Source organism: Mesoplodon densirostris, chromosome 3 (genome assembly GCF_025265405.1).
Source record: "Mesoplodon densirostris isolate mMesDen1 chromosome 3, mMesDen1 primary haplotype, whole genome shotgun sequence".
NCBI lineage: Eukaryota > Metazoa > Chordata > Mammalia > Artiodactyla > Ziphiidae > Mesoplodon > Mesoplodon densirostris.
In genome coordinates, this window is record NC_082663.1 from 151,987,968 (window position 1) to 152,003,720 (window position 15,753).

Here is a 15,753-nt window from a genome sequence, read left to right on the forward strand (position 1 = left end):
CATCTGAGAAGCCTCCACTGCGCGTGCCCCCACCTCCCACCCATCCCAGGACCCTTGACAGGTACCGCTCCATTTGGGCCCCAGCTCCGCTCTGACTTGCTATGTGATGTTGGGCCAGTCACCAACCCTCTCTGTTCCAGCAAATAAAGAAAAGTGGCACCTGCTTGCTGCCTCCTGACAGCCACAGAAGCTGGATTTTTCTTTAAAAATTTAATCAACTCACTTCCCTTCCCCCCACCACCTTAATGCATTGATTTAGAAAAAGGCATTTGATATAGAATTACCATACACAGAAAATCAAGAAGGGTGAAAATCCAGGGAAAGCCAGACAGTGTGAAATTCTAGCTTCAGCACACACTGTCGAAGCTGTCTGGGGGCCTGAGGCTTGCCCTACCTGCCCGGAGGCATGAGAGGTGTCTCAGCTGAAACCCAGCCTCTTCCCCTCAGTAACGGAAGAACCAAGAAATCACTGCAGATGCGAAGATGCAAAGATGTTCTTGCTTCCTAGCTTGAGTGTCTTTCATTCTGAGTTTCTCCCTCCGCCCCATCTCATTTCCCTTAGGGGCAGTGAGCCCAGAGAGGGCTGGAGTCCATGCATGGTCACATAGCAGGTCCAGGCTGGGCAGAGGGGTCCACAGGCCATCGCTGGGTGCCCCCTGGGTGTGGGAAAGAAGATCCATCTCACGGAGTCCTCCAAGTGGGTCTCCAGTGGGCCCACAGTTTGGGCCCCACTGACCTGCTAATAGCCAGCTTTTCAAGCATGAGGGTCTGTAACTTGATTCAATATTTTGTCTTTCCCAGCACTCAGCTTCTGTATTTCATAGAATTTATACTCTTTGTCTTAATCCATGGGGCAGCTCATGATTTGGGCAGATTTCAGAATCATGCAGTCGGAGAATGGCAGGCTCGAGGAAGGATTTGCCAATTATATGGGACAAGGATTCTGCAAATCCTGGGCTGCTCCAGGTGGAACAGAAGGGACCAGAGGTGCCAAGGAAGTGGCCTGCTTACTGCCCAAACCCCTGCTGACCATGAGTGCTTATTCTTTCCTTCATGAGACCCTGTGGGGTCACCCAGCTGGGCCACGCCTCCCATCCAGGACTAATTAGGGTGAGGCAAGCAAGGCACTCACCCCAGGCACAGAATTTAAGGTGATGCCAACAGAACAAAACAAAAAACCCATCAAGGTGGAGAGACTTCTGACCTTTTGCTACCTCCTGAATTAGCGAGAGCAGGACGTTGGCTGGTGGTGGCAGTTGTGGCCGTGACACTTGTGTTTTCCTCCTGTCGCCCTCCTGGGCCCCCCGCCTGGGCCCCCCGCCTGGGCCCCCTCTCAGAAGGGGCACCTGTACTGCCTCCGTGCGCGTGTGGCCAGCTGGCCACCCTGAAGGTGTTCTGAGAGTGCTGCTGTCAGGGACCCCGAGCTGCCTCTCATCTGGGCCGGAGTTGGGGTATGGGTGCTCCAGCCCCTGGGGGGCCCCCGGCACAGGAGCAGGTGCCGGGAGACGGGAGCCACACGGTGGGACAAGTTCCTGGTGGCTCCTGGCCAGGCCAGGATGGGGCAGAAGTGAGGCCTCCCCGTCCTGTCCCCTGGGCCTGTAAGAGCCTCACCTCGGGAGAGCCGCAGCCCCTACCTGACCAGTGCGGAGGGGCTGACCACAGGGGTGTGTACATCTTCTCCCACCCACCGGCAGGGTGGGGAGCTGCTCTGCTTTGGCATCTCTGGGCGGTATGGGGAGAGGCTGGCTGCCACCCATGGGCTCAGCCCTGAATCCCACCCTACCCTCACCTCTCGCCTTGGGCTCCCTGCCAGCCTCAGACACCTCCATGGGCCCAGAGCCCCGCTCACAAGGCCAGGCCGAGGTCGAGAGGTCGGTCCCACTGTCCTCAGCCTGCTGCAGCCACAGGGCTGGACCAGCGGCTTTATCTTCTTCATTTTGCTTCAGGTTTTTATTTCTACTTTAAGTTCAGACCAAAAAATTCCGGAGTCATCCCCTACCCCTACCCTCCACCCCTCCAGAGACCCTCCAGCTGAAACCAGAAACTGAGTTCAGGGACCCGAGTGGTAGGTGTCGGGAGTGAGGGCACGAGGGCCACGCGGGGCCCTGCTGAGCCCTTGGGGTGCCCCCAGCCTCGGGCTGCTCCTCTCCCCTCTGGGGACTCGTGTTCCAGCAAGTCGGGCGGGGCCCCTCCAGCGCCTCTGCTCTTCCGACCCCCCTGCTCCGTTGGCACTTAAGCCACACGACAGAAGTCTGTAGCGGGAGCTGCACACACGCCCCTGGGCGTGGACCCCGGTGAAGCAGGTGGTTCAAGGCAGAGCTTCAGGGACTGGGTGCAGAGGCCCTCACTCGACAACCTTCGTGCAATGTAGTATTGTACCCACCTGAGTATTATATCATATATCGAGCCTTCTCTGTATTTGAACAAGAAAGCAAAACACTAGTTTCCTAGTTAAGACTTTAAGGGTTTGTGGGACGGCCGGGGTTAACACGACACTTGGTTTTGTTTTCCTTTTCCTTTGGTTTCACGTGGAGTGCGTGCTCGTGAGTGTGTGCATGGACGTGTGTTAGAGCCTCACCAGGAGATTAGGCTGTTGGAGGCCAGAGGGCGGCTTACAGTTCTCTGCTTTAGTCGCTGAACTCCTGAATGTTTTGGAGAAACAGGAAACAGAAAATTGCAGATGTCATGTAGGAAAGAGGATAAACAACGACCAAAAAAAAAAAAAAAAGGAAAAAAAATAGCTCACACCCAAATTCACAAAACCTATTTTTTAAACCAAAGCACATTTTGAATGCGTATGGAACCTCAATGGGCTCAGAAGAAAGTATTAATGTATTTATCTCATTGTTTGTTTACATAAACTTTTACAGTTTCAGACCTCAGCAGATAAAAGGCCAGTCCCAGTGAATCCCAGCTTCCGCCAGAGCCCCTCTGAGTAGGCCCTGGGGTGGGCGTGGAGGCCCCTGAGCCCTCCTCCCAGCCCGGCCTCTCCCAGCCCAGCTGGCACCAAAGAGCCTGGGCCCGTGCTGGCCCGCCCCAGGCCTCCTGGCCAGACCCTGGCGGTCCTGCCAGCTGGCACAGCAGGGGTGGCTGTCACTTGTGGCCGCAGGACCTGAGCCTGGGCTTGGGCCCTTGGGATGGAGGTGCGCCCCCATCCCGCTGCTCTGCCTGCGACCCTCAGGGGGGTTGAAGTGAGGGTCCCTCTCACGCCAAAAAGCCAGGAACTTTGCACAGCTCCGTGGGCTCCAGCGGGTCTCTGCCCCCTGGGGACCCCCACCTCCACCCCGGCCGTGGGAGGGGCTCACTGGGCAAACACTGCACGGACGGTGCAAACGCTCTGAACAGTGTTGTTTTTGTATCAATGTGCAGTGACGAATGTATTTCTCAGACTTGGGGCGAGCGAGCGGCAGACCGGGCTCCGCCACCGCACGCTCCCACCAGACCCAGCCCACCGCCGCCGGGGCTCCTCCAGGATTGCAGAAAAGGTGAAGAAGGAAAGAGGAACCTTTAAGCAAATACGAATCTCAGAGACTCGCAGCATAGCCACACACCTTAGCCTGTGAAACGAACAATCTTGACCCAGATGGACTTTCAGAACCTCACACAGCCATGGGCTACCCCGACTCCCACCCGTCAGAATGCACTGGACTGGCCGTGTGCAGGAGTGCGATCCACCAAGGACCCCAGCCGCCCTGCCCACGGCTGTTCGGAGTCGGGGTGAGGCCTGGGCAGCCGGGAGGGCAGGGTTCAGGGCAGAGGCGGCCGCATCCGTCCCGTCCCCTTGGCTTGGTGGGGTGGGGGGTAGGGGACAAAAGCAGAGGCACCAGGCCTCAGAACAGACCAGGGATCCCAGCCTTGCCGGCCCCCTGCAGGGACCAAGGCCCTCACTCTTCCCCAGAGCCAGGGTGGGCATCACTGAACCTGTGAACCCGATGCCAGGAGCGGGTGGTGGAGCAGGGCCTGACCTCAGTCTGACGTTCTAAATCGGGGTGGGTGTGTGCTGTGGGGACTGAGGCTGCCTGGGACCCCTTGCCTAGGACGACCCACCCTGCCCCAGGCTTGTCACGCCACTTTAATTTTCTACCAGGAACCCCTCCCCTTACCTCACCTTGCTATTTATTGCTGTAATTTATTGACCTCAAATATGTTGCATAACAGACCTCACTCAGGGCAGGGAGGATCCCCAGGGCTCCCCGCCTCCACTTGGCGGGGCCCCGGGGGGGCCAGGTGCTGAGGGGAACCTCTCTGTCCCCCACCCATCACTTGCTTTCCCCCTCCCCTGTTGGGAGACCCCAGGTTGGGCACTGGCCCATTCACAAATACCTTGAGGGCGAGGGGGAGGGATGGGATTATAGCTGTTTTGTTTACCGGGAATTGGAAGAGGGAATCATGTCCTGCTACGCGCCCTTCCCAGGAAGGGGGGACCATGATCGCACTCCTGTACTGGCCACCGCTACGGTCAGTCATCACACGGAGTTCACTTCCCTCGAGAGTTTGGATGAATTCAGGTCAGAGTTGCAGGTATGCAACCCTCAAGTGTCATAGTAAAGCAGTTCACCGATCTCTCCATTTAGAAGTGTGCAGTCTTAATGTACAGTGATGAGAAACTGTTATTTTATGATCTTTTCATTAAAAACGTGATTGAAAAAACAACAACCCAGTAATCAAGATAAATAACATTGTAATATAATAATGTAATATTAAAAAAAATCTTATTTGCAAACTATGGCCCTCGGGCTGGCCGGCGGTTTTTGTAAATAAAGTTTTATTGGCACCAGGGCCAGGATTAGGGTGTGGGGGGTGAGGCAGGGTCATGCCAAGGCAGAGTGGATCCTGTCTTTATCTAAAGGGTTGATATTGTGTCCATTGTGGACTCAGGGCATGAATTCATTTTGTTTGTAGAATATTGATCTTGATGACTGAGTTCTGGGTGCCAGGTCAGTGCCTCACTTGCCTGACCCAGAGGTGGGGTTTGGGGGTGGGCAGAAGGGACAGGCTGGGACAAGCAATGACATCCCTGGGGACTTCTCCACCCAGGACAGGCAGGGTGGGGGCAGCTGGTGCCCAGGGACGCCCCTGCCTGCCTCAAGATGACCCCTCCTTGGAGTGGTCGGGGGCCCTTTGTGGGGGAGGAGAGCAGATGCCAGCTGACATCTGCTCAGCACCCCAATGTGCCCACCACCCCCACTGAGCCCCAATGGACAGTCCTCCCTTGAGGCCTAGAGATGGGGACCGACTGCCTCAGCTCACCCTGAAAAGTGGCCCTTGTGTGTCAGCCCTGGCCGGCCACCCCACATCAGGGTCAAACCCTCTGCAGATAGTAAAGCTGTTCTTTTATTCGAGAAGTGTTTTTGGAGCGCTGCGGGAGCTGGGGCCGGGCTCTCTGCATCCCTGGCATCGCCCTGAGCAAGGGCTCGGGATGCCAGATCCTCCCGAATTTCTCATGACTTCGCATTTCTGAGAAAAATGCCTCAGTTTTTTGTGGCACGCAGGGTTACAGTCCCCAAAGATGTCCATCTCCAGAACCTGTGAATGTGCTATGTGGCACGGCAGGGGGAAGTGAAGGTTACTGATTAGATGAGGATGGGGATGACCCTGGATTCCCAGGGGGCCCAGCGTCATCACAGGGTCCTTATAAGAGGGAGGCGGGAGGGTCAGAGGCAGAGAGAGACGGGAGATGATGCGCTGCTGGCTGTGAGGATGCAGGAGGGGTTGTGAGCCAGGGATGCGGCACCTCTAGAAGCTGGAAAAGGCGGAAACCGATGCTCCCCTGGAGCCTCCGGAAGGACCAGCTGCCAATCCATTTTAGACTTCTGAGCCCCAGAGCTGTCAAATAACAAATCTCAGTTGTTGTAAGCCACTAAGTTTTGTTACAGCAGCCATAGGAAGCTCAAAGAGTTCCTTGCATAAAAGAGGACCATAATCCTCCAGTTTATAGATGAGCACACTGCACAGAGAGGGGCAGCGACTTCCCCCAGGCCACACAGCACTGAGGCCACAGACACCGCTCTGAGAGGCCCCGCCTTGGGTTTCTAGCTACCAATGGTGCGGGTCCCCCTTCAGCTGCCCTTGGCCAGGAGAAGCCCCATGGGAAGAAGCTGCCAGCTCCAGAGGCGCAGCAGGGAGGGAGTGGGTCTTCACCTCATTTCTCCTTTCCTCCCTGCCGCTGGCTCTGCCCCTGGACCAAGCTCAGGGCAAGAGTTCCCCTGGACAGCCCAGTGCCACTGGTCCCTCTCAGCACCCTGCTTCTCCCTAGCTGGGGACTTGAATCTCCCTTTGCCCACCTATAAAATGGGTCATAACAGGACCCAGCTCACGGGGGAGTGAATACAGGTAGCACAGGGAACAGCATGGGCACTCCTGAAGTGTGACCTCTAACCTTATCACATGGGTCATTCTCCACAAATACCCTATGACTCATGGTCAGCTTTGGTACTGAAGCCAGGCATCTCCCTCAGGGACACCCAGCAGCCCCTACTTTCTGCCCCCATGCTTCCCATGAGAATTTAAAAAAAACCCTGAAGTTTGTTATTAAATTGCTTTCACTTTTATTGGATTCCAACCAAATACAGCTGGGTAGGGGTGGGGGTCAGGGGCTAGGGGGTCTTGGTTGATGTTGGGACAGGGGGTGAGCAGAGGGGGCTGGGAGATCTCAATATGCTGACGTTCTATAAGTCCTAACACTGCTGAGAACATACTCCCTCCTGTCTTGATGATGTTAAAGGCACTTGGATGTCATTTTGAGGGGCCCTCGGTGTTGTTGTGGCAACCAAGGTGAGGAAGATGCTAAGGGAACAAAACTAGTCCATTCTGTTCGACTCTGTGTAGGGCTGCTGGACACCCCATTCGGCCCTCACTCACTTCCTGCCATGAATGGGGTTGGGTGGAGTCCCCACCCTGGCTGGCTGTGGTCAGCAGCCTGCCACACAGCCCTGTTGGCCCATGTGCACACTGTGGAAGCAGGATCAGGGCCTCCCGATGTTTCCAGCCCAGGGAGCATGGCCAGTGTCCCCTTCCACCTTCTGGCTGAATCCTTTGTGCAAAACTTCCAGGAGGGACAGCTTTCTCTCTGGCTCATCCCTCAAGAAAGATCTTGAGGGATCCAGAATCCAAGTCAATCATCAAGCTTGTCCACGGGCCTGGCCTCTACGTATGTAGCAATAGGTTTGACCATCAGACCCATTTTATAGACGTGGACACCAATGGTCCAGGTGGTCCTCGGTTGCCAACAAAGATTACACAGCTGCGAGGGCACAGATCTGGCTTTGAACCTTCTTACAAAGTCCTTGAGAATACTGTCTAACCTCCCTTCTGGCCAGGGCCTGGCCACACAAAATTTCCTGTGCCCCTTCCCCCAAGTGATGCCCTGTTGTCTGGCCGAGGTAGACAGTCGGGGCAAGGACCAGGCTGGGCAAGGCAGGGTCATGTATGGTCCCTGTCTGGTATCTGAATACTTCAAAACCTCAGCTCCTGCTTGCATACCCCCAGTGACTGGGAACTCACTCTCTGTAGAGCAACAGGGCAGTGACCTTGGGGAAGCTTTTCTTTCACCTGAGCTACAGTCTTCCTGTGACCCTCTCTACTCTTTGGCCCAAGATCTGCCCCAACGTTGCAGAGACCAAGGTGCCTCTGTCACCTTCTCCCAACGACCCAGGTCCAAGCCTCCCTGTAGCTTGAACCTCTGTTCTGGCCTTTCTCCCTGTCGCTGCCCCTTCCATGCCCATAACAGGGACCCTGAGAACCGTCCACGCTCTGGTCTCCTTCCCGAGGTGAGCAATGGGCCGTGGGGCTGTGCAGGGGTGGTGCAGACTCGGGATTGAAGGTCACTCCAACTGGCCTGCTGCAGAGGGACACCTGGAAGCCATGCTCCTGGGCCAGGGGCCAGGACGGCTGTCCCTCCTGGGTGGTGAGGGCAAGGAAACAGATGGCAGCTGTGAGGGATGGTGGGAGGAACCAGGGAAATGGCTTCTCCTAGCGGGCAGCCCACCCTGCTTGGCCAGCAGGTCCTGGCGGGCGGGAGTCTGGGTGCAGGGGCATCTGGGCCAGCGGGTCAGGGACCATCCCGCGTGCTGGACCGCCTCAGGGTGAGCCTGACCTCCTCAGCGAGACCGTAGCACAGCCCCTGAGATCTGCCCCAAGATGGCCAGCTGAGCGGGAGTTGGGTGTGAGCTGAATGTCTGGGTGTGAGCTGAAATGTGTCCCAAGTGTGAGCTGCCTGGCCCAGGTGTGCGCTGGTCTCTCCCCAGAGCCCTGCGTGCCCTTGGTGAGCTCTGGAGCTTGGGGCACCTGCTCAGTGTCAGCTGGGTGTGAGGTGTGTGTGTTCCACTCTGGAGCCGTGCATCTGGTTGTATGTTCCGGGTGTGAGTGTGTGCTCTGGTGTAGGGACGGGGGCGGTGTGTGTGTGTGTGTGTGTGTGTGTGTGTGTGTGTGTGTGCAGGTGTGAACAGTGAGGGCTTTCACATGCCCCTGATGACCTCCGTGGGGTTCCAGGTGTAGACCATCTCCACCAGGTGTAGACCATCTCCACCAGGTGTGAGCTGTTTACGCCCAGGATCCTGGGCCTCTGAGCACCCCCCGCCCCCTGCCCAGCTCAGCGACCGCACGAGGGGCAGGAAGACAGGGTGAAACACTAAGAAAACGCTTGAGAAACTCTGCAAAAGATGCATCCTGATGAAAAAACAGTCCTGTGGTTGGGTCTCTACAAAACAAGGGGAAGTTCTGCCAGGGGCCGGCTTGCGGCCGCCCCCTACGGGAAATGCATAGGTGGTCGTCAGATGGGCCAGCCACGGGCTGGCGTGGAATTGGGTGGAGACGGAGACGCGGCCTCCGTCGCAGGCGCAGCGGCGGGCGCCGCGGGAGGTGGGCCGGGGCCTCTCAGATCATCTTCATGTTGAACTTGCGGGCCCCGCCCTGGCCGGCAGCCGCAGCGGGCCCGTCCACCTTGCGGAAAGAGTACTCCACCGAGAAGTTGTTCTTGTGCTGCCCGCGGCCGCGGCTCCACACGAAGAGCAGCAGGAAGCAGAAGAGGACGACGCCCAGGAAGGTGATGCAGCCCATGGCGGTAGACACCAGGATGGTGGTGAGGTCCAGAGGGAAGCGCAGGGCCGCCTGCGTGTCGTTGCGGCCCTCGCCCGGGGTCCGGTTGGCGGCTGGCTCGGGCTGCACGCTCAGCGTGGCGAAGTAGGTGTCGTTGCCGCCCGCGTTGCTGGCCACGCACGTGTAGGTGCCGCTGTCCCCTGGCCGCGCGTCCCGGATCTGAAGCGTGCCGCCCGGCAGCACGCGCGCGCGGCCGGCGCTGGCGGCGGTCACCGCGCGGTGGCGCGGCGTCACCCAGGCCACGGTGGGCGCCGGCTCGCCCTCGGCGCGGCACTGGAAGCGCACGTCGTCGCCCGCGGCCGCCGTGACATGCTGCAGCCGCCGCTCGCGGATCTTGGGCTTGCGGCACACAAAGTACTCGAAGAGCACCGAGTCCGGCAGGTTGCGCAGCGCGTCGCCGCGGACCTCGGCTGGGGTGGCGCAGGCCGGCAGGCGGCCGTCGAAGTTGAGGGTCTTGCGGCGCTGCACGATCCAGAGCAGGCGACAGTCGCAGGCCAGCGGGTTCCCGTCCACGCGCAGCGTCTCCAGCGTGTTGACCGAGTGGAAGGTGCTCTCCTCCAGCGTGGACAGCAGGTTGTTAGAGAGGTTGAGCAGGCGGATCTGCCGCAGGCCCAGGAAGGCCTGAGGCTCCACTACGGCCAGCAGGGCCCCGGCCAGGTGCAGCTCGCGCAGGCGCACCAGGTCGCGGAAGGACCCTCGCGGCACCGTGCTGATGGGGTTGTGAGAGAGATTGAGGCAGGTGAGGTGGGCCTGGTGGCGCAGGGCGGCGGCCGGCACGGCGGTGATGTTGGTGTGCGTGACGGACAGCGAGGTCAGGTTGAGCCCCCTCAGGCTGCCGGCGGCCACCTCCTCCAGCAGCGGCCAGTTGTCGATCTCCAGGTGCAGCAGGCCCGGGAGCCGCTGGAAGTTCTGGTCCTCCAGGGCGGCGATGGCCAGGTGCCGCAGCCGCAGGGCGCCCAGGCCCCGCAGGTGGCCCAGGGACTCGCCCGACAGCGCTGTCAGGTTGCAGCGCTCCAGGGTCAGCTCCTCAAGCGCCAGCAGCCCCGCGAAGGCCCGGCGCGAGATGAACACCAGGTCGTTGTCGCCCATCTCCAGCCGGCGGAGGCTGCGCAGGTCCTGGAAAGTGTAGTCCAGGAGGATGACCAGCTTGTTCTCGCTCAGGTCCAGCAGCGTGAGGTTGTCCAGGTGCGTGAAGACGCCGGGCGGGATGAGCTTCAGCAGGTTGCCGCGGAGGCGCAGCACCCGCAAGCGCGGCAGGTTGGCGAAGGCGCCGGGCTCCACGTGCGCGATCACGTTCTCGCTCAGGTCCAGCTCCTCCAGCAGCGGCAGGGCGGCCAGGTCGCCCGGGTTCAGGCAGCGGATGCGGTTGCGGCTGAGCTCTAGCAGGCGCGTCTCGGCCGGGATGCCGTCGGGCACCGCGGTCAGCCGGCGCCGGGGACAGGTTACCGCGCGCATCTGCGCTGTACACTCGCAGCGGGCCGGGCAGCCCCCAGCGGGGGGCGGGGCCGCGGGCAGGAGCAGGAACTGCAGGCTCAGGACACACAGCCAGCAGGTCATGGTGCGGAGCCTGGGCCTAGGGCCGCGCCACCATCCTCGTGGGCACCTGAGGGCGGGGGCAGCGTTAGCACCCGCATCCCGCCATCCCGCCACCCCGGCCCGTCCCATCCCATCCTAGTAGCTAGCTCAGGAAGCGATTATCTACCGTGGGACCCGGGATCCCCCTCTGGGGTGTCTGCCCAAGGGCTGGGTAGGGAAGCAGTGTGGACGGATGATCAAGGTGATCAGGGCCCATGGAGGGGATGACTTCAGACCAGGACAGGTGACATTTGAGCTGAGACCCTGTGCTGGGTTGAACTGTGTTCCCCCAAAAGAAACGTTCAAGTCCTAACCCTGGTACGTGGGAAGGGGGCCTCGTTTGGAAATAGGGTCTTTGCAGATGTGGTGAGTTGAGACGAGGTTATATTGGATTAGGGTGGCTCTGAATCCAATGACTGATGTCCTTATAATAAGAGGGAAGTTTGGACTCACACATAGATGCACACAGAGGGGAAAAGGCTGCGTGAAGATAGAGGCAGAGGTTGGAGGGATGCGTCTACAAGCCAAGGATGGTGGGGGCCCCCAGAAGTTGGGAGAGGCAGGAAGGACCCTCCCTTGGAAACTTCAGAGGGAGCATGGCCTGAGACCCCTGGATTTCAGACTTCTGGCCTCCAGAACTGGGAGAGCATAGATTTCTGTTGTTTTCAGCCACTCAGTCCGTGTTACTTTGTGTTTGGCAACAGGAAGCTAATACAGACCCAAAGAATGACCAGGAAAGGGCCCATGGGTGTTGCAGAAAGAGGGTTCCAGGCTGGGGGAAGAGCCAGTGCAAAGGGCCTGAGGCTGAAGGAGTGGCTGGTGAGGCTAGGAGTACAATGACTGGGGGTGGGGAGTGGGAGATGCACTGGAGGGTTCACGGAGGCTGGATGATGTGGCTGGGGAGGCCCAGAAGGACAGATGCCAACACGCCTGTGCCTTTGCACCTGCGCCTTCCGAGTTGCTCCATCTCTCCTGGCAGCCAGCTGGTCCTACATCCCCTGTCCCTGCACTCTGCTGGGCTGCAGCCCAGATCCTGGGGCCAAGGTGGGTGGGGGTGGGGAGGGCATAGACAGATGGCAGCCTGAGGGTGCTACTCCATTGGCCAGGCAGCTATTTTCAGCATCTTAGCAGCTGAAGCCCCCAGGCATCCCCTGACTCCCCCTGACACATGCTTGCTGCCTGTTTCCTCACTGTTCCCACAGGCCCGGTTCAGCAAGGACCCAGGCTATAGATTCTCATCTGCTAAACAGCAGTGAGGCCAGCTCCGGCCTTCCTGGGCCCTTTTGGGAATTTTAGGTGAGGATTAACACACACAGAGCCCCAAGTAACTTAATGCCAGAGGTGAACCATATGTCACTGGGGGGAGAGTTTGTATTTTGCAGGTGTCATCAATTTTTTTTTTTTTTTTTTTTTTTTGAGTACGTGGGCCTCTCACTCTTGTGGCCTCTCCCATTGCGGAACACAGGCTCCGGACGTGCAGGCTTAGCGGTCATGGCTCACGGGCCCAGCTGCTCCGCGGCATGTGGGATCTTCCCAGACTGGGGCACAAATCCGTGTCCCCTGCATCGGCAGGCAGACTCTCAACCACTGCGCCACCAGGGAAGCCCAGGTGTCATCAATTTAAGATGAGGTCACACTGGAGCAGGGTGGGCCCTGATCCAATGACTGGTGTCCTTATAAAAGGGGAAATTTGGATGCACTCAGGGAAGATGGCCACGTGACAACAAAGGCAGAAACTGGAGTGATGCATCTATAAGCCAAGGGACACCAAATATTGCCAGTAACCACCAGAACCTGGAAAAAGCAGGGAAGGATCCACGCCTAGAATCTCTGGAGGAAGCACAGCCCTGCTGATACCTTGATTTTGAATGTCTGGCCTCCAGAACAGAGAGAATAACTTTCTGTTGTTTTAAGCCACCATGTTTGTGGTATTTCATTATGGCAGCTACAAGACCTAAAGGAATATCCCTGGATCCATAAGAAAAACTCACACATGGGAGCAGAGTGAACAAGGAGGTTTGCTGCAGAGTCGTTTGGAACAGCAAAAACTGGGACTAACCTAGATATCCATCAATAGGGGATCAGGTAGATAAATTGTGGTCCGTGCCTGCTGTGGAACACAGGGAGACTTGTATGTACCAATGAAGAAAGACAGTGGAGATGTAGTTGTATGGGGGCGTGAATAAAAATCCCCAAACTAACCTAAGTGTCCATCAATAGGGGATTAGTTAAATAAACTGTGGTCTGTGCCTGCTGTGGAATCAAGGAGATCTGCATTTACTCAGTAGAAAAAGAGAGCTGAGATCTAGTTATATGGAGGAAAAATGGAACTAACCTAAGCACCCATCAATAGGGGATCAAATAAGCCATAATCTATGGTTATTGTGGAATGCTGGGAGATTCAAGTGTACCCACAAGGAAAGCTGGCTGAGGTGTAGTTCCACAGGAGGCCAGGGGGAATCAAGGTTGCCAAACAATCACGGACAGCACAATCCTATTCATGGCAAAATAAAATCAAATACCAAACTCAGTTCTTGATTTGGATGGGCACATAAACACAAGCGCAGGTGCCCCTGAAACGCCTGGGAATTCACACACCGTTCGGGACAGCACTGTTGAGTGGCAGGAAGGGAGTTGCTGTAGTGGAGAGTGTGGTCACATCATGAGGAAACTGAGGCGCCCTTGGCCTCCAGGAGGTCACAGGTCTTAGCTCCCTGTCCCCGGCTGGGGAACCTAGCAGGGAGGCAGAGGGAGGGAGTGAGAGGCATCTGGTTGTGCCTTCCCACTGCAACTGTCCTTAATCCCGACCTGGGCATTGCAGGGAACATAATCCTTCCCTGAGGCAAACTCCTTTCCCAGGCTCTTTTTCTAGGTCATTCTCTCCCGTGTAGTTGCCCTGGACAGCATGTGGAGAGGCCGTGTCCCAGGAGGGGACATGACAGTCAGAATTGATGGTTCCCTGTTCAGCCGTCTCTTTCTACGTTAAAGGGGCTCTGAGGTCACTCCCAGGTCGCCATCCCAGCCCAGGCCGCTCCCTGTGGTCAAGGGATAACTGTCCCCCAGCTGGGGATGGGGCACAGCTCCTCAGCAGTCCGCTTTGGAGGAGCAAGGCCCTCCCTGGCTCTGCCCCAAGAAGGAAATGGCTGGTATTGTTCAGCCCCCCAAACAGACTCCTTGTGGGGGCAGAGCTGCCTGTGTTGTTCCTTCTGCAGGAGAGAATTTCACGCGCCCAGCCCCTCCTTGCCTTCTCCTCCTCCCTCTCTCCCCCTCATTCTCTCTGCTCCAGCCCCACAGGCCTCCTCGCTGTTTCTCCAACATGCCTGCTATGGTCCTGCCCCAGGGCCTTTGCACGAGCTGTGCAAGACCCAGACCACTCTGTCCCTTCATGGCTCTCTCCCTGACTTTATTTGGGTCTCGCCCCCAGTGTCACTTCCCTGGTGACTCTCTGCACTAAACTACCCCTCCCCTCCCCCCAGGCTCTCTGAAATGCACCTTAAACCCCTGTTCAAAGCTGGTCTCTCTTCCTGGACTGGAAACATCATCTTCATCATTATCATCATCATCATCAAAATGGCAAACTCTGCTATAGCCCCTGCTCTGGGCCACCCTGGGCTAAGGCTCTACATGGATCGGCCCATTTAATTCCCACAACAACCTCACAGGGGTGGGTGCCCACTGTCACGCCCACTTTACAGATGGGAACACTGAGGCTCAAAGCAACATAAGTCACCCGCTCAGGTTCACACTGCATGTCAGAGGTGGCAGGGGACAGTCTCGGAGTGAGGTGGGGTGGTGCTACACCCTGTAACACTCGTTCATCTTTTTTTTTTTTTTTTCTTTTTTAACAGAGGCAGGAGAGGGTCCTGGCAGTTCATCCAGCTAGAATTCAAAATATGGCTCTGTTTTTGCTGGACCTGTTTTCATCGTCACCTGCGGAGATCCTGTAACACTGGTCTCTCATTCGTTGATTCTGTCCATCAGTCAGTCAACAAACATCTACTGTGCCAGGCATTTTCCACGTGCTGAGCACACACAGTGCGTGAGACAAATGGGGTCAGCTTTCTTGGAGCCCACAGATAATAAAAGAGGTAAGTAAATACACTCTCTCCCACCTTAGGTGGCCATAAGTGGAGAGAAATAAATCCAGGAAAAGGGCGAAGGGGGTGTTGAGGGGATTGCAATGATCTAATTTGCCAAGAAAGGGACATTCATACAAAGACTTAGGGAAGGAGAAAGGGAGCCTAGAAGGGCAGGGCGGGGGTGGGTGGGGGGTGCGGAGTCCAGTGTCAGGCGCTGCAGAGAGAGGAAGGTGGACTTTTTACAAACTTAGAATTTTTTTTTTAAGTTGGAAAGAATTAAAAAAAAATAGTTGTCACAGAACAGTATCAGGAAGGAAGTACTTAAGTGGCGAGAGGCCAGCACGGCCAGGGCACAGCCACTGTGGTACAGTCGCAGAAAGGCCGGCAGAGACCTCGGTTCTGACACGCTGTGTGACCTCTAATGAAAAGTGCGCCCTCTCTGAACCTCGCCTGTCAAAGGGAGCAAGTCCCGGGGTGCCCTCGGAGCACTCGCACTGTAACTGCTCCTGGAATGAGAGGACAGCTGGTTCTTGGTGCCCAGCGGGGGCTGCTCCAGCTGTGACCCAATTTGTGAGCTATAACCTCTCCCCCCAGCATGGGCCTGTTATCTCTGTGCGGGGTGGGCGGACTCGCAGCTGGGCTGGAGCTTGTGATGCCTCCCCCTCCACCCCAGGGTTCTGGCCCCTCCACCGTGGGAAGGTCTGGTCTGGGCGAGGGAGCAGCAGGGACTTGACTCTGTCTCTAGCAACCCTGTTCATTCACTTACCTCGACGTTGGCTGGACTGGGAAGCGGGAGAGCTCGCGGGAGGGTGGTCTCAGTGGAGGGCTGGGTGCCCTGAGCAAGTGAGTCACCCTCTCTGGGCCTGTTTCCTCGCGTGGAGGCCTGGGCCTTGAGGTGGGGTTAGAAGGCCAGGATCCCAGGTCCCGATTAGGGTGGGGGTCTGGATTCCAGTCCTGCTTTTGCTGCTAAGTTTTTAGGGCATCGGGTCCATTTCCTGAAAGA

At 57.4% G+C, this 15,753-nt stretch overlaps 1 protein-coding gene across 1 annotated transcript; it reads right to left on the bottom strand.

The window, feature by feature from the left end:
- Window positions 1–8,874: 8,874 nt before the first annotated feature.
- On the bottom strand, window positions 8,875–10,653 carry LINGO3 (leucine rich repeat and Ig domain containing 3). The gene has a single exon (XM_060092412.1). The coding sequence runs from the start codon at window positions 10,651–10,653 to the stop codon at window positions 8,875–8,877; it is 1,779 nt and encodes a 592-aa protein (XP_059948395.1).
- Between the last annotated feature and the right edge of the window lie 5,100 nt (window positions 10,654–15,753).